Raw genomic sequence first — 25370 nt, forward strand, 5'->3', positions numbered from 1 at the left:
ATTGCTATATATGATTTAGTTCTTATTCTTCGTGGAGAAGATCCCTCCCAGCCCCCATTAGATAACCTAATTCTTTCTCCCCCATAACACCGAACAAAGGCCCAAGAGCAAGCAGATTCTATAAGTACCAGTTGACACACTATTTAAACAATATTAGCAGGTACCCAATATAGAAATGACTCCCACTTATATATTCTAAAGGAAGCAACACAAACCAGATCCATGGATAAACCAGAGATTATTATGTTTAATTTTTAAAGTGTGCTAATAGCTAGGCTTAAAAAAAGTATCTTCCAAACTGTGTTTTGCTTAAGTAAATGTTACAATTAATATTTTACTCCAAGAATTGGCCGAAGAGGTAATATAGCAGAGCTAGATAATTGTGCCTTCAAGTACAAGAATAGAGATTAATAAGCCAAGAAGAAAGGAAGAGATTCCTCATCGTTTATGGTGGTCTGCAGAAAGATGAAGTCAGCAAAGTGTGGCCCCCAGGTGGTGTAGTGATCTTTGCCCATTTCTCTCAATCACAATGGTCCTGTTTCCTATTAATTTCAGGATAGTTATCCTTAAGTCTTTGCTTCTTCCCTCTTCTCTCCCCCTCTGAACCTTCCTTTTCCCTCTTATATACAAGTCTACTCAAAGGAAAGCTCAGTTTCCTCATTCTGTGTAGTAAATGTCTATGACAACTAAAACTATATAGCCTCCTCCCAAAAGACTTCTTTGTAATAGGGTAGAGTAACTTCAAGTTGGATGAGAAAATTTAAAAGAGAATTAAATGACTTCTAATTTGTATTACTTAATTTAAGTATTTTTCCAGAACTCTGACTAGCATGAATTGGTTTTGTTTCCATTCCATTCCAAAATAAAAGTGAAAAAATAAAAACTTCATAATAAATATACATCAATCAGCAAAGCAAATTCCTTCATTGGCCATGTCAAAAATGCATATCATATTCTGAATTTAAGTCTATTATCTCTCTGGCAGAAAGTGAGTGGCATGATTTATCTTCACTCAGTTGGAATTGGGATTTGTCATTGCAATAACTGGAGTTCTGAAGTTACTTTTTTCTTTATAATATTGTCATTGTATAAATTATTCTCCTGGTTCTGTTCACTTTACTCTGCATCAGTTCATCAAGGTCTTCTCAGTTTCCTTTGAAATTGTCCATTTCTTTTTTTCTTATGGCGCAATAATATTATAGACCATAATTTGTTCAGCTATTTCCTTCTTGGTGAGCAACTCTGTTTCCAGTTTTTTTTTATTTAGAATATTTTCCATGGTTACATGATTCATAATTTTTCCCATCCCTCTTCCCTCCCCACTCTCAAAACTGACAAGTAATCCCACTGGGTTTTACATGTATCATTGTTCAGAGCCTATTTCCATGTTATTCCTATTTACAATAGAGTGATCTTTTAACATCAAAACCCTAATCATATCCCCATCAAACTACTTGATTGATTATGTTTTTCTTCTGTGTTTCTGCTCCCACAGTTCTTTCTCTGGATCATTGAATTGCTGCTCGTAGGAAAGTCTATTACATTTGATTGTGCCACTGTGTATCAGTCTTTGTGTATAATATTCTCCTGTTCCTTTCACTCTGCATCAATTCCTGGAGGTCATTCCATGCAGTGTTTTAAAACAATAAGTTCTAATAGTTCTTAAGGTCAGGCATGAACATCATGGTCAAGGGGAAGACTTCGAGGCAGGAGGTCCTTGCCACAACCTCTAAAACACATCACCTACCTGGATAATCAGACCTGTGACTAAAACTGAACCAGGCAAGGCTATTTCCCTGCTGAATCTTTGACTTGAGCCAGCCTGGACTCAAATTCAAAGGACTAAGCTTATATTCTGGGTATGCCAAGATCAGATTAGGAATCGATAGGGGATTGGTCTGTGGAGTGAAGGTTGTCAAGAGGCACACTCCAGCCAAACTGAGAAGGAAGTAAACAATATATAGTGCATTTCTTCCCTTCCATCATTCTTCTCCCCTTCCCTGCTCTAATTATATTTGCACAGCCATACCAAAGATGTATATCTCTATCCATACTCCACCCAAAAGCATCAAAACTTAAGCCTCTTTCCTAGCTTTTGACACTGGGCAAGTCTCTTAACCCCCATTGCCTAGCCCTTACTGCTCTTCTGGATCGGGATCAATACACAGTATGATTCTAAGACAGAAGGTAAATGGGTTTTTTTTTTAATTAAACCTCTTCAAAATAATGTTCCTGCTGAGAATGTTGAGTCATGAATGGACAACCAGATTAGCTTAATATGTAAAAAATAAAATAAAATAGAGCTGACTATAAGGGAATTGCTTTGTATTGTGACTAAATAAAATTTAAAGTTAGCCTGCCACTCATTTCAGTCATTAATTCTCAATTCTACAAACATTTTTGTACCTACTATGTACAATAAATGCATTATAGTGGACACTGCCAGGTATACAAGTACAAATGTCCTTCCTAGAGATTTTAGATGGTAAAGCAGATAGAATGCCAAGTCTAGCATCAGAATGAACTGAATTCAAACCTGGCTTCAGATACTTTTTAACTGTGTGACCCAGGACAAGTCTCTTAAACACTGTCTGCTTTAATTTTCCCATCTATAAAGTCGGGAGAAATAATAGCACCTGCCTTCCAGGGTGGTTGGGGGATAACATGATATAATATTTGTAGAGCCCTCGGCACCATGCTTGACACATAGTAGTCATTTAACAAATGTTTGTTTACATCCTTCCCTCTCTCAGAAAACTAGCAATCTAGTAAACTTGGTAGAACTTGGACAAAGAGAAACATAACAGACATTCCAATGGGGAAAGCATGGTGATATGCATCTATGTTTAGCAAATTTTGCTAAATAGATGAATAAACAAAGCACATAAAAGGAGAATGAAAGTGTTATGACGTCAAATAAACTTCATTTCTGTCTAGATCAAAGAAGGCTTTAAAGAGGAGGTGATATTTAATATAATCTGACCTTGGTCTAAGAAAGAGGCACCAATGCCTTCCTATTACTTTCAAAGCTGAAAATAAGAAAGCAGGTGGACATGCTGGAAATTTTTGTAAAGGGTCAGGGAGGGGGAGTAGTATTTTGAAGCAGAAAACAAAGACTTGAGTCAGGGTTTAACCACTTGCCAGTCATACTACCATTGGCCAAATCACTTAAAGGGGGTAGAATTTCTGCAAGCATCTGTTAAGCTCCTGTTATGTGCCAAGTACAGTGATAAGCATTTTACAAATATCTCATTTGATCATCCCAACACCCCTATTAGGTAGTTGATGTTGTTATTCCCATTTTTATAATTGAGGAAACTGAGGCAGTCTGAGATGAGGTGACTTATCCAGTAAGTGTTCAGGGCTGGGTTTGAACTCAGGTCTTCTTGACTCCAGGCCCAGTAATCTTTCCACTGCACCATCTAACCTCTCAACCTCTCTGGGTTTCATTCTGCTTAATTGTAATCTGAGAGTGTTGGCTAGATGGTCTTCAAAATCCCATCCAACTCTAAATTTTATGATCTAGAAGAGATCGCTCTCTTTAAATATCTGAAGGGTTATTAGGTAAAAGAAATACTTGGACTCATTCTGCTTAATCCCAAATTGCAGAAGTGATGCATATTCCAATTCAGTCTTGGGAAAAACTTCCTAAAAACTTACAGCTCTCCAGAAAAGAAAGACTGTCTTGGAAGGTAGAATGTCACTAGACATGGGCAAGCCAGAGCTGGATAACCCCCCTGGATGAGAGATGCTAGATGGGAGATTCAAGGATCAAGCAGAGGATTGGACTAGATGACCTCTGAGGTCCTTATCCCATGATCGAACAAGGGAGATTGACATTTTACTTTACCCTTTTTACAGTAAGATATTGATTCATAAATTGGTGGAGAAGCTGGCCATTCTGTTCATCTGTGTGTTTGGTATGTATTCGAGATAACCTAAATCTTGGGCTGCTAATCTCTAAATGCTAATCACCCACCATCAACAAAATTGGGAGAGACACTGGGCTGTCTAGTTTGGGGTGGTCCCTCCCATCACACCCCTGCCTCACTTCCATTTTGCTGAGGCTTTCATTCTCTTAGTGTCTTATTCTGCCCTGGATAGCACCTCCCCATTCTAGAATCTTTGCTCCCCTACTCAGTTCAGCATCCTATATTCCTCAAATACACTTGTCTCTGGAATGCCTGTCCAGCTCACAGCTTGGATTGCTGTGGTTAGAATTCCAGTCCCCATAACAAACAGAAAAGGGAGGGGGTTGAGGGTAGGTGGTGCCTTTGCAGTTCCACCTACTAAGAACAAACTCCTGTCCTGATTGTCAGAGTGTCAGGGCTACTCCAGAGCTAGGAGAGTGGGATGGGCCTCATTTTCCCTCTTCTTCCCTCCACAGTCTTCTGGTGCATCATTATGTGCTTGCCAACCAAACTGAACACAGGGCGAACGAGCGTGAGGCCTTCAGGTGAGGTGGGTGGCATCCAAGATTCTTCCAGAAGTCAATCCCAGCCCCAAATTCTTTGCCCAGTATTCTTTCCCACAGCTCCCCTCTGTATAACCCAAAACAGCAATGCTTTCCTGCCTGGGACACCCTCGTCTTCCACTGTGCCATCCAAATTCTGCCTAATATTTGCAGCCCATCTCAAACTCCACCTTTTCCAGGAATCTTTCCTGATCAGTGTCCAGGGATCTCCCCTCTTCTAACTTCATATAATACTACATTGAGACATAGTAGATGCTCAAAAAATGCTACTTAAAATAAACTGTACTTTGTCTCCTTTACACTAATCAAATTCTGTTTTATATAACCAGTATTTCTTTTTTAAAAACCCTTATCTTCTGTCTCAGAATCAATACTAAGTATTAGTCCCAAGGCGGAAGAGCAGTAAGGACTAGGCAATGGGGGTTAAGGGACTTGCCCAGGGTCACACAACTAGGAAGTGTCTGAGGCCAGATTTGAACCCAGGATGTCCCATTTAAGCAATATTTCTGACTGCACCTTTCCAGTCCCCACTAGTCTGTGAGCTTCTTGTCTATGTTTCATAATGACAATGAAATGTGAATGTCACATCTGGAACCTTGGAACAACATCTGGTCCTAAACCCCAGCCCAAATCACAGAACCACCAAAATATCAGAGCTGGAAGTAACCTGCTGCAAAAAGTGGAGTAATCACCAAAGGGAACTGATTCTGGCCCCACTTATCACAAGGGAAGGCAAAGAAACAAGCAGGTACTTCATGACTATGTGCCAGGCACTATGCTAAGCACTTTACAAGTATCTCGTTTGACCCTCATGACAATTCTGGGAGGAAGGTAGTATTGTTATCCCCATTTTACAGTTGAGGGAACTGAGGCAGGAAAAAGTTAAGTGACTTGCCCAGGGTCACACACCTAGTGAATTATCTGGGGTTGGATTTGAATTCTGGTCATCCTGATTCTTGGTCCAGTGATCAAGTCACTGTGCCATCCAACTGGTAACTGAAATAGAAAAGATGTGGCAATAGGTTAGTATAGGACTAGAGGAACCACTAAGGTTTTCAAGCTGGGTAGCCACTTTTCAAGAATATTCTAGAAAAAAATCTTTTTCATGTCTTAATTGAACTAGATGAGTTCCAAAATCCCCTTGTAATTCTGAGAGTCCACAATTCTATGACTTCATAAGTCATCTAGTCCAATCGTTTCATGTTAGTTAGTTAGTCTTTCTACTCTAACACAATGCCCTTGTCCATCTCTGCCTTCCTCTCCCCTCCCATTTCCCCCTGCACTGACTATAGATAGGTTTGGACACATGGTAGGTGATTTGTAAATGATTGACAAATGAATGAATGGATTTTTAAAAGAAGAGCAGTAGCTCAGTCAATCCTGAAGTCTGTGTCCAGCTTTTCCTTAAGGTGGGTGGGGAGGAGACAAAATGGGGAAAAGACATGGATGAGTTCCCCAAGTGGTTTATGGTCTAGGTGGGAAGATAATACCCACATATACAAGATTAAACCCCACAAGCACTGGATCACTTGATAGATTATGTGATACCAGGCTAGGACAAGATTGGAGGCCCTCAGAAGAGCAAAGGATCACTTTGTGGGCCGATGAGGTCAGGAAATGCAGTCTGGAGAATGCAGGACTTGAGCCAGGAAACTCCCTAAAGCTTCTCAAGGCCCTTGGCCTCTGCCATCCATCCTCAGGCACTCCATTAACACCTTTACCAATAAGAAAGACAACCAGATTTGGAGTTGGAGGACCTGGGATCCCATCATGGCAATGCCAGTTACAAACTGGATAACCATGAGCAAGTCTCTCAACTTCTTGGGGCCTCATTGTCCTCGTCTGTAAAATAAGGATGCTAAACCAGATGACTTCTGACAAGCCTTCCAGCTCTAAATCTATGGTTCTGTGACTTCCTATCTTAAGATTCTGAGTTCTGAGGGCAGATATGCCTCTCTGAGCCAAAGGGTATTATTCTGTTGGATCCCTTTTGGCCTCATTTTCCTAAACCATAGATTAGGATTCAAATTGGATTAAATGATCTTTTAACACTGTTTTTCAGATCTTATTTCTATGATTTTCTCGTGTCTCCCATGATACCTAACAGAATTATTATTACACAGATCAACACGAAGGTAGAGTCCAAGTCCTGAGTCCAAAGAGATAAGGATCTTTGTATCAGGCCATTTGGGGCTGGGAGGAAATAATCTCCCACAATTTCAGTGTGTCTCCTAAACCTTGGACCTAATATTTTGCCATGGCTCCTATAGCTACCAGAAGTTCTGGCTTTGACTTCAGGTTACAATTCAAATTGGTGAGAGTGGCTGAAGGTGGGAAGGCCATCCTACCCATAGTGAGTAGTCCCAACCCAGTCTGGGATAAGTTTTTTGACTCACCTACTTCTTCCTTTCCCATCTGCTAAGATGGGGGAAAAAAAACCATTTGGAACTGCGTGTTCATATTTGGATCCCAGGTCTGCTGCTTGCTAGCTATGTACAAAATCCTTACTCCTATATGGGCCTCAGGTTCCTGATCCACAAAATGAGAGTGTTGGGGCAGATAGTCACTAAGGTCTCGTTAAGCTCCAAACACTAGTTTTTTTGGTCTTGAGGGGGAGCCTAAGGTTGTTGATGTTTAAAGTCCTGGGTAAGGGGAGAGAGAGGTAGCTCTGCTAATCCTTTTGGTTTTATGGGCTGGGAGAGGGAGATTTCTTGAGTCCTTTTCAATGGAGGGAATTGGAGGAGGAAACAAGAGAACCTTAAAGTGCTCACACAGCTTTCTGGGGATTCACTGCCCACCTATGGCATCCATCAAAATTGGGGATCACAGACTGTAGATCATAATAGCCAACTGTGTCTCCTTTGCCTTTCTAGGTCAAAAAGTCTACTTCTTCACTCAAGGACCTGAGGTAAGAGGGATTTCTTTAGGGAAATCCAACTTTCTACTTAAAACAAGTAAGACATCGACACAGAGATGGGCTCACTAGTTAGCTCAGGAATTAAAGCATATTGTAAAGAAGGTCATAATCTGAGGGGCAAAGCTGCTCTTCTTGTCCTCAATTAAACATATGGATTTGACTAGATAGGCAATCTATGAGGCCCCAATTAAACCACCACCTAACATTTGCAAGCAATAATCCCAAATCAATTATTATAAAGAGACTGCATGATATATGGAGAGGGCAATTGCCCATCACATATTTTCACATTTTTATGGCTGCTCTGTGGAAAAATAAGTCAAGTTAAATCACTGGATCATAGATTTAGAATTGAAAGAAACCTTTGAAATTATTTCATCAGAAAGGCATGGTTTCAAATCCCATCTCAATACTTATAAACTGTTCAAGCCTAGGCAAGTCATTTAACATCTCTGGACCTCAGTTTCCTGATATGTAAAATAAGAGAATTGGACTAAATGGCCTCTGATATTGCTTCCAGATTTAGATCATATCTTAGAATTCAATAGGAAATGAGTCCTCAGTTACTAAACCTTGCCAAGGTCACCCAAATGACAATGTTCAACCTCACACAGGAGCATCATGGAAACTTAGAGCTAAAGGGCTAGAAGAGCTGTCAGGGGGCATAAGCCCATAGAGCTGAGAGCTTGACCAGAACTCAAAGGCCAATGACATGAAATCCCTCCCTTTATAGAAGACAAAATGGAGATCCAGGAAGAATAACTTGCCCAGGGACATAGATATTATAAGGAGTAGAGCAAGCACTGAAATCTAGGTGCTCTAACTCTTAGTCCAGGGCCTTTCCCCCTACATTATTTCTGTCACCTAATGCAACTTATCCCTAGGCCTCCAACCTCTCTAGCACCACTACCACTTTAAAAAAAAAAAGAGTATTCAGGTTTCATTTAAATACAGATATAGTTCTTTGAGGTTTAAAAGATGTTCGTTCATTCAATTCATACAATGGCCCTATAAGACAGGCAGTATTTGCAGTTAGCCCAATTTTACAGATAAGGAAACTAAAGCAATTACTTTTTGGAAAGCTCATTGCCCCCTGATTCCACTTGGAGACAAATCTAATTATTCCAAAGTCTTCTCATATTAGGAACTCTCTACCCACCTACTCAATAACTCTGTTGTACTACTTCTACCCTCTGGAATCAAGCAAAACCAAAAGCAGCATGGAATAATGAATGGATAAATGACTGAATTTGAAGTCCAAATAATTAATTTAAATGCCAACACTGTTTCTTATGATTTTGTGTCCTTGGTCAAGACATTTAACCTCATCTATAAAATGAGAATTCATTCTCATTAGTCCCAGAGGTCTCTTTCAGTTCTTAAATCTATGATCCAGCAATTTAACGGTACTTATTCTTCCATTGGATAGTCAGCTAAGAATTTTAAAATATGTGACAACATTCTCCTTCAATCTATTCAGCTACTTCAACCAATTCATGTACAGAATGGTCTCCAATCCCCTAGGTTACCACCTCTGAATGAAGAACCATAACTATGCTGAGACAATAAAGGCTTTGCCTCAGGGAGTTGAAATTTAAAGAGCAATGACAGCATTTGTACTCTTTCAGCAAGTAAAAACAACTGAGTTTAGCACCCAATTAGCAAAAATGATTATTTAAAATTAAAAGCTACTAGATGGCATGCTCTCTATCCTCCCACAATGACTGGAGGCTCCTCTCCCAGGACCTGTGTCCCAAGGGCTGAAATCTCTCCATTGGGTCTTTGTCTGTCTTCTCCATCCTGGCACCAGAATTTCTGGTTACAGCTCTTTCTGGATGTGTCCCATTGTTAATTCACTTCCTAAAAGTATGGCTTTTAGAACAGGACTCAATATGCCAGAATTGTTCTGACCAGATATGACCCTCTAATCATCTCCTACATTCTAAACATAAGAATGAAGCCTAAAATCACTCTGGCTTTTCTGACAACTGCTACACTCTGTTGACTTTTATGGAGTATCCAGACCACTCAGACATCTAGATTTTTTGCACATAAATCATTGTCCAACCAGGCTTGTTGTCCTTGTGTTCCTTCCTCACAAAGGCTTTACCAAGAGAAGGTGAGGAAACATACAGAAGAAATCGAGGCCCTGCAAAGTCTCATGGAAGAACTTTCAGCCAAAGTCCAAGAAGTGAAAGTCATGTCTAATGAGGTGAGTCAGTCAAGGCATGGCACGATCATCCTGCTCCTTCTTGCCTTGCCTTCCTCCCATGACCCCTATCACATAGTCGGTGTAAGAGCCCTGGGAAAGCCATGTAACTCAAAACTATTTTGTTTTGTTTTGTTTTGTTTTTTAGCTTCCATCTTAGATTTGCTACAAGTATCAGTTCCAAGGCAGAAAAGCAATAAGGTCATATAGCTAGGATACTGATGGTGAACCTATGGTACAGTTGCCAAAGATGTCACACAGAACGCACTCTATGGGCACACAACTGCCCTGCCCCCATCTGAAGTTCATTACTAGAAAGACAGAGGAACACAGGTGGAGCTGCTCCTTACCCCCTCCACCATGCCTGATAACATTTTTTCACATTGCCCGCCCCTCTTCCCAGAAGCCAAGGGGAGTGTACAGGGGGTAAATTAAGTGACTCACAAGTGGCAGAGCTGGAAGGGAGCAAAATGCTTGCCCCCCCATACTTAATGAGGACATTCCTTACTTCACCCGCCCCTCCACCCAGCAATCCAATGGGAGAACTTCCTCCCTCCCCTGTGTAGGGTAAGGGAGGGTAGGCTGTGCCCAGAACTAGGTGGGGGGAGGACCACAACACTTGGTCTGGGGAAGGGTGCGTGGCACTTAGTCTGGGGAGTGGTGTGGGGTCGGGACCTGGTACTCTGTCTCTAAAAGGTTTGCCATCACTGAGCTAGGAAGTATCTGAGGCCAGAGTTGAACCAGTACCTCCTAGCTCCAGGGCTGGCTCTCTATCCACTGAGCCACCTGGCTATACTTACAGTTTTTTTTATTTTATTTTTCAATCACCAAAATATCTATCTTCTCTCTCTCCCATCTCCTCCGATTCCCCAACTGACAAGGAAAGAAAAACAAAATCCTGTTACAAACATATATAATCAAACAAAACAAATTCTCATATTGACTATGTCCAAAAAAAATACATATATTTTTTCTGGTGTCTCTTCATTGCAAAAGGGCAACAATTATATAGGAGAAATTATGAAGTCCATGTGAGCCATTATATATCATTTTGCCCTCTGAGTTTTTCACCTCTTTATTACAAGATTGGTAACATGTTTAATCCTCTGAAATCATGGTGTTTCATTACACTAGAGTTCCTAAGTTTTTCAAAGCTGTTTGATTTTAGAACATTGTTGTTTTTACATAAATTGTTCTCTTGGTTCTGCTCACTTGACTTTGTATCAGTTCATACAAACTGTCACAATTATGAAACCATCCTCTTCATCACTGGTCACAGCACAATAGTATTTCATCACATTTGTATACTGTGACTTGTTCAGTCATTTCTCAATTTATGGGTATTCTCTTACTTCCAAATTCTTTGCCATGGCAAAAAGAGCTATAAAATATTTTGTATATTCTTAGTTTATTGTGCTTAGTACTAACTCCTCCCTTAATCTACCCTCTCTCTAATTCTCTACTATCCTTTTTCCACCCCTTCCTGCTCTATTTCTCTGTTGAGTGAAATGTATTTCTATATCTATTGCCTATATGTATATTCTCCCCACTTTTGACCATTTTTCCTGAGAGTAAATTTCAAGTGTCCCCACTACCTCCTCTTTTTATAGGCTTCTACTTTCATATACTGATCATGAAGATAATTTTACCTAAATTTCTCTGTTAACACCATCACCACCCCCAATGTATTTCCCTTCCCCACCTTTCCATTTTTCTTTTAAAACCATCAAGACATAGCATTCTCAGGCTTTCTCTCTAAATTAAACTCCCTCTATGATGCTAATGATAAAAGGAAATGCTTGTAGTATTGTAATGTAAGTAGTGGAGGCAGCTAGCTGGCTCAATGGATAGAAAGCCTAGCCAACCAGTCTGGCATCAGACTCTTCCTAGCTGTGCGACCCTGGACAAGTCACTTAACCTCCATTGCCTAGCCCTTAACATTCTTTGCTTTGGAACCAATACACAGTACAGAGGAGGGAGGAAGCACTCCTATTGGTTGCAGGGCAGAGTCGAGGGGAAAGTGAGGAATGTCCTCAGGCGCATGGAGAGGGAGAGGGGAACACTTCTGCCCTGAGTCCCTCTGGCTTTCTGGGAAGGAACTCTGGCCAGTGACAGCAGGTGTGCCTATGGACTCTGTGTGCCCTTTTTGGCACGGGTGCCATAGGTTCACCATCACTGTTCTAGCATCTCAGGGACAGCTAGGCAAGCATCAGTCTGATCACTGCTCCCCTTGACTAAGCTTGGCAAGTTCCTGGCATAGGTCTGGATCTAAGAAATGAGCCTGTGGACTTGGCTTCTTTGGAGTGTCAGTAGACTGTTGTCTGACTCAGTTATTGTAAGTCAACTGAAAAGTTTTGCTGGTTCTGAGCAATAAAACTTCAGGCTCCTCTTGGTCTGAGATTCCTTCCTACCCTAGTCACTCCTCTGCAAGCTTCAGGCTAGACTAGAAGCTGGAACCAAGGTACCACTCTACACCTAGATTCCAAGCTACACAGCTACTGCTTAGTTCTGAGTATGTCTCTTGTTCAGTACAATACCTACTCTGGAACACCACATCTGGATATAGGTTTTCTGTGACCCAGGATCTGTGACATGGAATTCAGCAGTAAGCAACAAATCTGCCAGTTGTCATCTGCACCCACATTTTGCATGAGGATGCACTGCCCAAATTTGAATACAATACCTCATATGGTCTGAATCACAACCTCAGACTTCTTTTATTTCCTGGATGCAGGAATGCTACATAGGATATGCACTCTTGGCCAAACCGGCATTCCCCTGTATCCACAGACCTCTCTATTTAGTTCTCTATGCCATCCTGAAATGGAAAAAAAAATAACTCAGTGTGACTTTTTCTTGGCTTTCCCAGTCAGGATTTTGGCCTAGTGTGTTTTCTATATCACTTTAGAGGAATTTTTATGGAAAATTCATTGTACTTATTATTATTATTATTCCACTATATTGGCTTGGGCTTTTTTCTTTTTTCTTTTTTTTACATTTATAGTTTTTCTACATTTCTAGTTAATGATAAAATGGCTTCAAACCCAGGTCTGATCTCAATTCAGTCTCCTTTCCATATTCAATATTGCCACTCAAGGGACTTGGAACATAAAATATCAGAAAAGTGACCTTAGAGCTAACCGGTCCCAGTCTCTCATTTCCCAGAGGAAGAAACCCTTTGGTAATGAATTAATCTAGGTCAAACACCTTATTTGTGGCAGAATTCATACTTGAGCCCAGATCTCGTGATTTCCAGTATAGGATCCCTTCCACTACACTAAGTGGTCCCCAAAACTAGTCTTTTCTTGAGCTCCAACCCTACTCTCCTAAGTCAAAAGGGAGAACAGGCAGAGAATTTAGGTAGCTCAACATAGCCTTTTCCCACTGTTCTGCTGGGGGGGAAAGGCCCTCTTAATGATGTCTCAGTGCTGTTGCCTTTCCAGATGAAGGATAGTGTGTATATGTGACAAAGGTTGGATATATAGACACATCAAATGAATTTAAACATCATCTCCTGGGAATTAGCTCAAAGATGTATACAAATCCAGTTGTCCAAATATACATCTTGAATTTCCTTTCTCCTTAGGACTTAGTGGCACAGAACATAATGAAGAAGATACAAGGAGACTACATTGAAAAGCCTGATTTTGCCTTGAAATCCATTGGTATGTGATCACAATATCTTCAGACTAGCAAGGACTCCCAAAAATCATATTTCCTCTTTTCTAATCCCTGCTCGTAAGCTAGCTCCTCTGAGGCTTTCCCTGATCCTCCTAGCTAAAGATAATTGCTCCTTTCTGGAATATTTCAAGTTAATAACATTTACCACGCATTTAATCATTCTACAGAATTAGTCCAAGATATAGACGAGACTTCCAAGGTCATGAAGACCACCCCACTTTTGTCCTAATGAATCACCTTTACAACACTCCTGACAAGTCATCATCTAGCCTCTTCTCCTTTTTTCTTTTTTTTAATTTATTAGTTCATTACATTAAAATTCCCAGGTAACTCACTCCCTCCCTCCCCTCACCCCACTAATTAAGGCATAATTTGACAAATATATGTATATATAAAATTATGCCTTGATTGTTTCTATTTATCAGTTCTTTATCTGGATGTCATCTTTTCTTGATGAGCAATGGAAAGATGGAAACTTCCCAATTCCTCTCTTCCTTCAGTACATTCTATTTCTGGACAATTACAATTGTAGGGAAGTTTTATCAAATAAAGGTAGTCACTCCATTTATCAGATAACAGATGTTGAGTCAAAACCTACAAACTTATCTCCCTGACTTCTACCTTTGATCCTACTTCAGCTGACTGAGGACAGGCAGCAAAAATTTAATAACCAGAAAAAGTGATTGGTGGTTGTAGAGAAGTAAGTTGGGCTTAATGTCGGGAAACTCTACTCCCAAGCAAAGCTATTTATAAAGGAAATGAACTAATTTGATAAATAGTGGGTATCCCCCTCACTGGAGAGGGATGGACTGTTGAACAGAACTGGGAGAAGTTATTGGGAGAAGTTATGCAAAGATGATGGCTAGCTCTGGTTCCATTACCAATGTGTGTCATTTCTTCTCAGCTAGGTCCTTAATGCAGTGCTCCCCACCACAACATTGCCTGTCCTACTCCCTATGGTGGTAGTTCCAAACCTCTTCTCTCCTCAAGCCTGTCTGATACACAAAGTAATCCCCCAACCCTCATTGCTGAGGAGTTCAACCTCTATTGAGAAAACAAGAGCTATTTGCAATGTTCCTTCTTCCTTCTTCTATATCTCAAAGCCCTTTGACATCTCTCATTCTCTCTTCTTTTACCCTTGTCTCTAAAAAAGAAATGACCTTCTCACCCTTTTATATGCACCTTTGATCCTATCTACTCCCCTCTTCTCCAGCAACTTAACCTCCAAAATCATTTTCCTCCTTTCTCCCTTATCTTCATTCTCTCCATAAGTCCTAACCTGTATTTCCCACACTGAACTCATGAATGGCTCAGGTTAGTTATCATTCTCAAACATTATGGATAATACCATCACCTACCTTCCAGGATTGTTACAAGGATCAAATGAGATATTTGTAAAGTACTTAGCACAGTGTCTGGAACATAGAGTGTGCTATATAAATGGTAACTAAAGTCATCATCATTATTATGTATTCTCTCTGTACCTAGGGATCTATCTCTACATATAAAGCATTAAATAGAGAAAAAATTGTCCAGGGGTTTAACTTCCACTCCTGGGTGAACTAAATTCCCCTTCAAATCTAAACAAAGTCAAGGACTTTTAGTCAGAGTGGGTTTTTAACCTAGGAAAACTCACGGGCCTCAACTAGTCCATCTATAACTTATGGGTTTCTGCTCCTTCTCAGAATCCACTTAGTTGACTGTCTATCATATTTTTTTCTTACCAGAAAGTTTCCTATTAACTATCCTATAGGCCAAAGGTAATTGTGACGAATTATTTTTCTAGGGTTCCTACAACTCTCTGGACTATTTTGTAGATAAGGAAGTTGCCCAGTCCCTCAATTACTTGGTATGGAGGGGTTTTCCCTGGGGCAGCTCTCCTGATTCTGTGTATTCCCTGAATGCCAGTTTTTCAAAAAGACTCTATCACCTTGCTAAAGATCTTAACAATGAACTCAAGACTCATACCATTATTTATTTCTGCCAGAGTTCTTCCAAGCTAAAGTCATGGCTAGTTGATAGGCCTCTTTCAACCTGTCTTTCAGCCAACAAATGTACAACAAATGTTACAAGTCTTTAGAACCTCTCTATCTTCTAAGGTTCAAAATCACAAGTCAATAGGTGGGTGTGCCTCTTGCCCAAACACCACAAAAGTAGCATAAAACCTGTGGCATCATTCCTAATAGAATTGTTCATGTGCATTAGAAAGGATATACATTGATTACCCTGAGATTTCTAATCATGCCTCAGTGTTCTCAGAATGTCCTTCAGTGTATGATTAAAAGACAAGCTGCTGAAAGACATAATTCATATGTACATGTCTGCCTTTCAGATGATGCCTTTTTTAATGGGTGGGGAGGGGCCTGGGGCACGTGGATAAATTCTATTAATTAAAAAAAGAGGATACATGGGAAAAAAAGCTACAAATCTCCTTGGCAAGATGATATAATTCTAGACTTTCTGATTCCTGTCAAAGGCAATATTTCCTTGAGTAACTCTTGACTAATATCTTGAATAGGCTGGAACTGGTTCTGATTGTTGCTGAAATTCCAAAAATTTTCTGAACCCACCAGAGCCATGTTGCCCAGATGCACACCTTTCTCCTGACATCAACTTCCTTAGACACAGGAGACTTCCTCTGATGTGTGTCAAATGTGGAAAGTTTTGTTATTCTTCCATTCTTTCAAAGACTATGTTTTCCTCAGCACTTTCTCAGAGGATAACTGAAATACAATGATCATCACATGGGATCCCCCATTCAGCATGCATCCACACTTCACATTTTTTATCTTCATCATCCTTTCTGCTTGAAATTCTTTAATTTCAAGTAGGAAGGACCACAGGCCTCTGACTCAGCCACTCTGCACTCATCTTCTGTGTGTATCCATCACTCACGTGGTCTTCCCAACCACAAATGGAGCACAAAATAGTTCTGCTTCTTCAGCTCTGCTCTACAGAAAGAGTTCTTGTATCCAGCCACTCTCATTTCTATTTCTCTAATCTTTCATCTTTCCCAGAGAAAACTGTTCTCCTCAGATTCATTTCTTAGCTTGTTTTGCATGGGCCAGTGAGGGTCTTTTGCTTTGTTTCCATAACCCATAAAGGACAAGATGTTTGGACATCTAAAAAAAAAAAAACTTAGTTGGATATTTTTGGGTTTGACTGCCTTTGGCACACCCAGTCATTCCTTAAACATTTTTACTCTTTTTAGCAACTGCCCACAATTCAGCTGTTTGTTGTCTTTTATGTTAACCATTAGCTATGCCAAGCAGCTCCCTGTATTTTCACAAAGCTTTGTCTACTTGTTGCAAGTCTGACCCTGTCTACTTCCTTGGATTGCATCATTCTTCTTTCTACTGGGCTCTAATCTCTTGTCTCTCCTCAGGCCCATTCAATAGTACTGCTCACTGCTCGTATGAGTAATGAATGGTAGCACCCATTGGTATGAAATGGGAAATCCATTTCCCCATATTGTGATCCCCAAGTCTTAAGGGGAGAAAAAGGATAAGAAGAAGCAAATTCTATATTTCAGGATTTTTGTTTAATCATTTCAGTGTCATTTAGTGTCTGACTCTTTGGGACCCCATTTGATGTTTTCTTGGAAAAGATGCTGGAATGGCTTCTCTAGTTCATTTTATGGATGAGGAAACTGAGGCAAATAGGGTAAAATGATTTGCTCAGGGTAACACAGCTTGTGTCTGAGGTCAGATTTGAATTTAAGAAAATGAGTCTTCCTGACTCCACGCCTGTCCACTGTGCCACCTAACTCTCCCATATTTCAGTGTATAAATCTCAGATTTCCCACTAGTCTTTCAGGAACTTCCTACTCTAAGCCCAACCAGGGCAGCACAGTTTCCCTAGCCTAGAGAGAATTGGGGAAATGTCCCTTCCTAACATCTTGGAAATTCTATTCTCTATGGAAACTCCAAGGGCCCTCAAGTTCCCACAAGATGAAATGACAAGGCAGAATCACTCCCCTTACACACGAAGAATACTAAATGTTCATGCTTGAAGAAACTGGAGACCACTCAGCCCTGCCCTCCTTATTTAACAATAGATAAAAGCTCTAGACCAGAGAGATAAGGAAACAGACAAGATTACATAGTGACCAAGAAAGATTAACCAAGTGAATGAGAAATGGAAAATCTCCAATGGGCCTAGAATTATGCCTATCTCCGTCTTTCTCAGAGCCCGCATTTCTTTACATTTCCTGGAGATGACTTGATCATTTTAATTTAGCATAAATAATAAATGTATTAATTAATACATGTAGTGGCCTTGGACCTACAAGTAAAGCTGGAGATAGCTCCTGTCTCAAAGAAGGAGCCACAAGCAGGAAGGAGTTCAACTCTTGGCACAGACAGGTCCTACTTACTCTTGAGAAGCTATATGATTTAGTGATTTTTAGAGTCAGAAGATCTGGGTTTGAGTACCAGATTTTACACTTAGTGGCATCTGGTGATACTGGGCAAATCATAACCTCTCTTAACCAGTTTCCTTAACTATAAGGGTAACAACACTCTCACTAATCATAATCTTAATAATAATAATCTTATTAGGGGACATATTAACACTGCTTAGAAAGTATTTTGTAAACCTTAAAAAGGAACTGCTAGGTAGTACAGTAGTAGATGAAAAGCTAGACCTGGAGTCAGGAGGACCTGGATTCAAATGTAACTTCAGACATTTCCTAGCTATGTTACCCTGTGGAAGTCTTAACCCCATTTGCTTAGCCCTTGCACTTCTTAGAGTTGTTACTAAGAAAAAAATAATAATAATAATCTTATTTGTTATCTCTTCCAGGGCAGAGAATATCTTATGTTTTTCTTTGTATCCCCAACACTTAGTCCATAATAGATACTTAATAAATGCTTACTGACTGATTCTCACTACTTATATCACACAGTTCTTAGAAAAATGTTTTCCTAGCCACATAACCCTGGGCAAGTCACTTAACCTCCATTGCCTATCCCTTACCATTCTTCTGCCTTGGAACTGATATATAGTATTGATTCTAAGATGGAAAATAAGGTTTAAAAAAAAGAAAGAAAAGAAAAATAATGTTTTAACAAGCAAAAAGTTTTATATAAATGGGTGTTATTGTTTGTATTTGGTTTCTAGGAGGGACCATTGACTTTGACCGCACATCTGCTACCTACAGTTATGACAAAGCTAGATCCTATTGGAGCTGGTTCCGACTATGGAACTATGCACACTCCCCTGAAGTCATCCTGGAGGTAGGACTAGAACTCCTTGGATTTCCATTGTGGCTTCATCCAACAGTTATGATATAGACTCTTTGACCCTATTGTCCTATTCCTAGGCCCTCCTGAGCCTGAGAGAGAGTGGCCTCAGATAGTCCTTACCAGGCATGCAGCCCCCATGGAGGGAAAACATAAATCATTTTAGATTGGGATTCTTAACCTGGGGTTCTGTGAACTTAGTTTTATTTTTTATAACTGTGTTTCAATATAATTGGTGTATTTTGTTTTATGCATTTAAAAAACATTACAAAAAAATAATAGAAAACATCACTTCGGGACATCTAGGAGGCTCAATGGATTAAGAGCCAGGCTTACAGGAGGTCCTAAATTCAAATCTGACTTCATACACTTCCTAGCTGTGTGCTTCTGGGAAAGTCACTTAACCCCCATTTGCCTAGCCCTAACTGCTTTTTCTTTGGAAGTAATACACAATATTTTATTCTAATATGGAAGCCAAGAATTTTTTTGTAAAAAATGAAAAATATATATAGTATTCTTTTAAGAGATCCATAGGGTTGACCATATTGCTAAAGGAATCTGGGACAAATACACACATACAAATAGTTAAGAATTCCTATTTTAGATCAATGCCTTAAGTGGTGTTAACTATGTCCAGACCCTAGGACGTATAGTTACAGAAATATAAGAAACTCAGAGTAAAATACACCTTCCTTTTCTCCTCTCTGGACCCAATGTCACACCCCAATAAAACATACCAACATAAGCAAGAGATGGAATTTTAGGGGCCCTGAGAGCAACATGAGTTCTCCCTGCCCCTTTCTTCTCTCCTTTCACCCAAATACCTGTCTCTGCAGAATTGTGCAGGAGCCCATCTCAAGTCACCAGCAGTGGTTGCATCACCTCTCTGCTTGAGTATGCTAGCTGTGCACTTGGCTTATCATGGTGTAGAAACAGTGGGCACTCTCCAAAAATAAACAATGACCCCAGTTCCCTTCCTGCCTCAGTAGATCCAATGTATTTATTTCTTTATCTGTTATTCTAAAACCAAGAGAACAGTTAGTTATATCAAAATTGACAAAGTAGTCCTGATTCTCCCCAATATCTGGTACATGACTTTCTAGAAAACTAGGAGAAAACTGTTGTCTAGGAGACAACAGAAACTAGGTTTTCTATTTTACTTCCTTCACCAGAGAATTATCCCCAAAATCTCATTCTAGTTTCCTAGGGACAAGGGAGAACTCAAAAATCACCTCTTATTAAATCTCCATCCATGATTATGTTAATATATTATTATTAATTAATAGTTGTATTACATGGATATAACAAAAATAATAACTAATATCTGTTCTTCAGGGCATATCTTGAACTCTGTTAATGTGTACCTCTTTTTTTTCCACAGTTATATGATTATCTTTCCCTCCCCTCCTCCCACCCCCCTCCCATAGCCAATGTGCAATTCCACTGAGTTTTACATGTATCACTGAACAAGATCTGTTTCCATATTATTGATATTTGCACTAGGGTGATCATTTAAAGTCTACATCCCCAGTCATATCCCCATCGACACATGTGATGAAGCAGTTGTTTTTCTTCTGTGTTTCTGCTCCCACAGTTCTTTCTCTGAATGTGGATAATGTTCTTTCTCATAAGTTCCTCAGAATTGGCCTGGATTGCATTGCTACTAGTAGAGAAGTCCATTATAATGTGTACCTCTTGTATCACCTTTAGCAACACCTTTGGCATTTCCTTAAAAACATGAGATTCTAGAACTGTGTTTGCCCTTGGAAATTATCTAATATAGCCTCTTCATTTGACAGAGGACGGAACTAAGGTCCAGAGAGAAGTTACTTGCACAAGGTCATACTGAGAGTCACTGACAAAGCAAGGACTAAAATCCAGATCTCCTATCCCTAATCCTTTCTACTACATCCTGGCTGCCTCTAGCTTCCTATCTGTTCCACTGTGTTCAGCTTTATGCCTTCAGCAAGTGCCCAGGACAGTGTTCAGCAGAGCGGTCTCTCTATGCCTAATACTGATTGACTGGTATAGATAGTGTATGTTGTCTAGTGAGATTGTAGATGTCCTAAGGGTAAGGTACTTTTACCTCAACCCTCCTCACTTATATACCTACCATGTGCCCTGTGCTAGCCACTGTGAGAGAGCAGTCTAACTTCCCACCTCTCCTTCACTGGGCTGTCCTTTCGCTGAGAAAAGAAGCCAAATGGACATGAAATCATTGAAGACCTCAAAGGGGTAGAGAGGGGCAAAAAATTCAACCTAAAGGCAATTTAGCCTCATGAAAAGAGAGCTGCTTAGTTCATGGATTGAGAACCAGGCCTAGAGGTGGGAGGTCCTGGGTTCAAATTTGACCTCAGACACTTCCTAGCTGTGTGACCCTGGGCAAGTCACTTAACCCCTATTGCCTAGCCCTTCCTGCTCTTCTGCCTTAGAACCAATATACAGTATTGCCTTTAAGAGAGAAAGTAAGGGTTTAAAAGAAAACATGATCTACCCCTAGAAAGCCTCTAAGGGTCCCTCAAGCTCAAAAATTGTACCAAGTAGATATGGTAGAAGTTTCAAGCTGGGGAGCCATCGCAGATCAGAGGGATTACTCTGAAGTGGTTTGTCTAAGACTGTCCTCTTGAAGCTTTCCTCTTTTAGCACAACATTCTGCCCCTACCCTGCTCTAATATTCTGGTTCATGACTACTAGGTTCGCTGTCAGTGATGTCAGGAGATAGACAGCCATTCCCAGTTCTGGCTTCATGCTCCTTCCTTCTCCAACCTGTGTCAAGGTAGCCGGAGCCCCAGCTCTGGGGGTTCAGAAGTTGGGCAGATCCCACTAGGGAGAAGCCAGGGTGAGAGAACCTGACCAAATGTTCACACACCTGTTCTTCCAGCCCAACATGACTCCTGGCAACTGCTGGGCGTTCAGTGGAGACCGCGGGCAAGTCGTCATCCGCCTGGCCAGAAAGATCTTCCTCACCAATGTTACAATTCAGCACATCCCGAAAACGATTTCCCTGTCAGGCTCCTTGGACACAGCCCCCAAGGACTTTGTCGTATATGTGAGTGAGACAAGGGCAGGGGAAGGGTTGTAACTGAGGAAAAGACAGGGAAAGGCCAGCTCTGGAAGTCCTCTTGGGTCTCATGCCTGCCCAGAAACTCTTGACTATGATAAAGCAAATATCAGTGAGAAGTTGGAAGGGTGGGACCCCTCACTCAGACACAGTAGACTCATCCTTGGAAGAAGAGTGAAGATAACAGTTTGTCTTTGGCATTTCTCACCTCCCATTTCTGGGCCATTTGCCCCTGTTCAAGCACCTACTTCCCCCATTGTTCTTGGGTTACTCAGTCTTTCTTGTCACAGATAAAAGGGATCTGATAAATTGCTCCAACTGAAGTGTAGGAACTTACTGGGCAACTTCTTTCAGGAATATTTACATTTGTAAAGGAACTTCAAGTTCAGAGCAATCTTTAACCCAAAGAGATGGAATTTCTGCTCTTGGGAAAAAGCAGTGAAGGAGATTTATTCATTTAGATGGGAGTCCTTCCTAGAGGCTGTCACATGACACTACCTAGACAACTGCCTATTTATTCCATGCTGCCCCAACTCTAGGAGGCCTGACCACAAGGCATATGCCCAGGGGCTCAGAACACTGCTGCTCCCTTCTCACAGAGGAAGATGGGAAGTCATAATCCCCAAGGTGCAGAACAGACCGGGAACATTCAGTGAAAGCCATGTGTACCAACCTAGCTCCAGTTTTTTATAACACCTCTTGCTGGTAGGCTGCCCATGACCTGTGACACTGATAGGCACTATCTACTGACTCATTCTCTGAGATAAAAATTCTATTTCTACTTCCCAGACTTCTTAGCATTTGACACTGATCCTCATGTGTAAAACAATACCCTTTTAGCATTTAGAACACAGAACATCAGAGTCAGAGAGAACCTCAGCATCTAAGCCAAGTGCTTCATCTTACAGAAAGAGAAACAAGCCCAGGAGAGATAATGACCATCCCTAGATGATACAACAAGCCCATGGTAGGGCTGGGGCTACAGATGACTGTAGCCTAAGTCCCCTCTCCAAATATTGGGTTTCAAAGGATTTTTGTGTACTTGAAGCCAGACATTAGATCAGACCTTGGCTTCCTCTCCTGGCTAAACAGCCTCATTCCTCCAATGTCCATAGCAATGCATCCCTCGATAGAATAAGCAAAGGTCCATGGTACTACTCACAGCAGTGTGGTGAGGTTCAAAGAGAACTGAACCATGAGCTGGGGAACTGAATTCAAACCCTCGGGACCTGACATTTCCTAGCTTTGTGACTTTGGAAAAGTCATTTCCCTTTCTAATCCTATAATAATAATGATTATTATTATTAATTACAATAATATATATTATAAACTTAATATACAGATAATAAACCATACCTGTCTTACAGGGATGATACAATGAGGATCAAATAAAATGATGGATGGGGAGAAATACTTTGTAGACTGTAAAGCACTATTACAGATATGAAGAAATGTTTTTTAAGGTCAGGGTTACTCTTGACCTTTGACCCAGAGTATTAGAAGAGATTTTGGGGGAAGTATAAACCCAGTAGGAAGGAGCACTGTGCCAAGCAAACAAAATTGTTAATGTGCATTGGCATTAATGCCATGTTAGACTGAATTAAAGGAAGCCTAGGGTCCAGAGTAAGATGGGGGCAGTCCTGCACCCCAACTCTATAATAAGATATTAGTTCTGGGGAGCAAAGGATCATTGGCCAACTGCAGCATATCCAGAGGAAGATGACCAGGATGGTAAGAAGCCTGGAGACTAGACCGTACTAAGATCTCCAGGAGGAACTAAGGATGCTTGATCCAAAGAAGATTTGGGGGCAGCAGAGGAAGGACACAATAGCTATCTTCAGGTACACAAAAGCTTGCCCTTGTGTAAAAGGATTAGAATTGTTCTATCTTGTCCCAGAGGGTAGAAGGTACTGAGAGGCCCATTTCAGTTCAAGGTGAGGAAAAGGTTCCTAACAGTTTATACCAGCTAAAAGGGGAATGTGTACAGCTGGATTGAGGGGCAATGAGTTCCTCATCACAGGAGACCTTCAAGCAGAAGCTAGCTTACCACTTATCTAGGAATGCATAGTCAGATGGGTGGAATAATTGGTTTCTGAGGTCCTGTCCAGTTCTGAGATTCTATGGAAGAGATCAGGATACAATCTATACCATGCCAATACCACCTGGGTATGCCCAAGACATCCTGGTTCTCTCTAGCTCCCCTAAGGTTGCAGACTCTCAAGCTCATGTCCCCATCTTTCTGTTGTCCTGCTTCTCACCCTGTCCTCCTTACCTCCAAAGGGCATCAACGATAAAATCAAAGAAGAGACATTCCTGGGGGCTTTTTTGTTTCAACCTGAAAACTCCATTCAGATGTTTCCACTCCAGGTATAAGGAGGGCCATTGGGTGGGAAGTGTCTGCAGGTGCTGGGTGCAGGGAGAGGGATTCAAGAGCAAATTTTAGTCAGTTCTTTTAGATACTAAATCACAAAGCTTTCTTGAAATAAGGAATTAACTAGAAGCCAAGGAGACCAACTCTTGGGGACTTTTACCAAGCCTTCTAAAGTTATCATATATATAGGCTGAAATGCTTAGATTCAGAGCCCACTATCCATTATCCAAGAGAGAGGATAAGTTGGCTAGGACTTGTGTTATCTAGACCCAGAGGCCCAGGATCTATGCACCTACCCAAGCACAACTTTTCAAAGGCCCTTCCTACCCTCCATCCCCAGAGACTCAGCTATAAGAGGCATAGGGCTCCAATTCATGCTGTTATCCTACATTCTCTTCCCTTTTTCTGTCTACTATTGGTCCATTTAACTTTTACACTGAGGACAAAATTAATGTCTAAAGGCCCACCATGACCTGCTTCCCAATCTGGTTTCAGAATAACAGCTATCTGACCTAATAATCTGGTCAAGTAAGATCTTAGAATCATCAAAATGTTTAAACCTTTGAAAGGAAAGGAGGAAGAGAGAGACAGAGACAGAGACAGAGAGAGACAGAGAGATAGAGACAGAGAGACAGAGAAAGAGAGAGATCAGCTATGGCAGAAATAAGAAACTAAGTCTCATAGTAGGAAAGTCATTTGTCCAAGGCCACGCAGCATAATTAGCAAAGGTAGAACCAGAGTTCCTGGTTCACATCCCAGAGTGTTTTTATCCTCCGGATACAGCCTAGGCAGAGACAAGACACTAGGAATACTGGCTGTCATTAGGCTCATTTCATGGGACAGGGTTGAGGGGTCAGACTCTCTCAGGGCACTATGTCCCTCTCAGGTGCTCTTCAGCCATCCCCAAGGCCCAAGGACTGAGCCCCTCATACACAGCCAAGCAAGAGAACAATGTGGTTATCTAGTATAACCTCTGGTTTTACAGATGAGGAAACTGAGGCTCAGAAAAGCAAAGCAACTTGCCAACAATCACACAAATAGTGACAGTACAAACTTCAGTTTCATCTGTCCTCAAGGCAGCATAGAAATTCACATCAGGCCCCTGGCCTTGTACTTTACATACTGGGAAATTATACGCTCATCCTCAGATATGTTCACGGCATACAGAAGATCCTGTGTCTAAAGTATGATTTGTATAAACAAGGATAAGAATAGAAATGTTCCTTCAATTTCTCCAAAAGGCTATTGAGAGCAATCGTGTAGTTTATTTTCTTTGTCCAGAGGACAGCAAAAAATTCAAGAAGCATAGACTGGACTGGAGCAACAGTTGAGAGGAAGATTCAAGAAGGGAAAGGCTGTGAAGGAAGAACAACCCAGATTTTTAGGGGTTTGTAAACATTGCAAAGCTATCTCC

The 25370-nt window shown here is 40.8% G+C and overlaps 1 protein-coding gene across 4 annotated transcripts in view; it reads left to right on the forward strand.

Annotated features, from left to right (window-relative positions):
- Nucleotides 1–25370, forward strand: part of SUN5 (Sad1 and UNC84 domain containing 5) — a 37054-nt gene that overhangs the window by 9965 nt on the left and 1719 nt on the right. For all 4 annotated transcript variants that reach the window (XM_056811941.1, XM_056811940.1, XM_016428537.2 and 1 more), the window contains 8 exons: nucleotides 3862–3920; nucleotides 4388–4461; nucleotides 7348–7382; nucleotides 9495–9603; nucleotides 13187–13265; nucleotides 18403–18518; nucleotides 21406–21573; nucleotides 23866–23952. In XM_056811941.1, the coding sequence (XP_056667919.1) occupies nucleotides 3862–3920; nucleotides 4388–4461; nucleotides 7348–7382; nucleotides 9495–9603; nucleotides 13187–13265; nucleotides 18403–18518; nucleotides 21406–21573; nucleotides 23866–23952 (727 nt within the window). The remainder of the gene's footprint in view (nucleotides 1–3861; nucleotides 3921–4387; nucleotides 4462–7347; nucleotides 7383–9494; nucleotides 9604–13186; nucleotides 13266–18402; nucleotides 18519–21405; nucleotides 21574–23865; nucleotides 23953–25370) is intronic.

This window comes from Monodelphis domestica, chromosome 1, assembly GCF_027887165.1.
Source record: "Monodelphis domestica isolate mMonDom1 chromosome 1, mMonDom1.pri, whole genome shotgun sequence".
Taxonomy (NCBI): Eukaryota; Metazoa; Chordata; class Mammalia; order Didelphimorphia; family Didelphidae; genus Monodelphis; species Monodelphis domestica.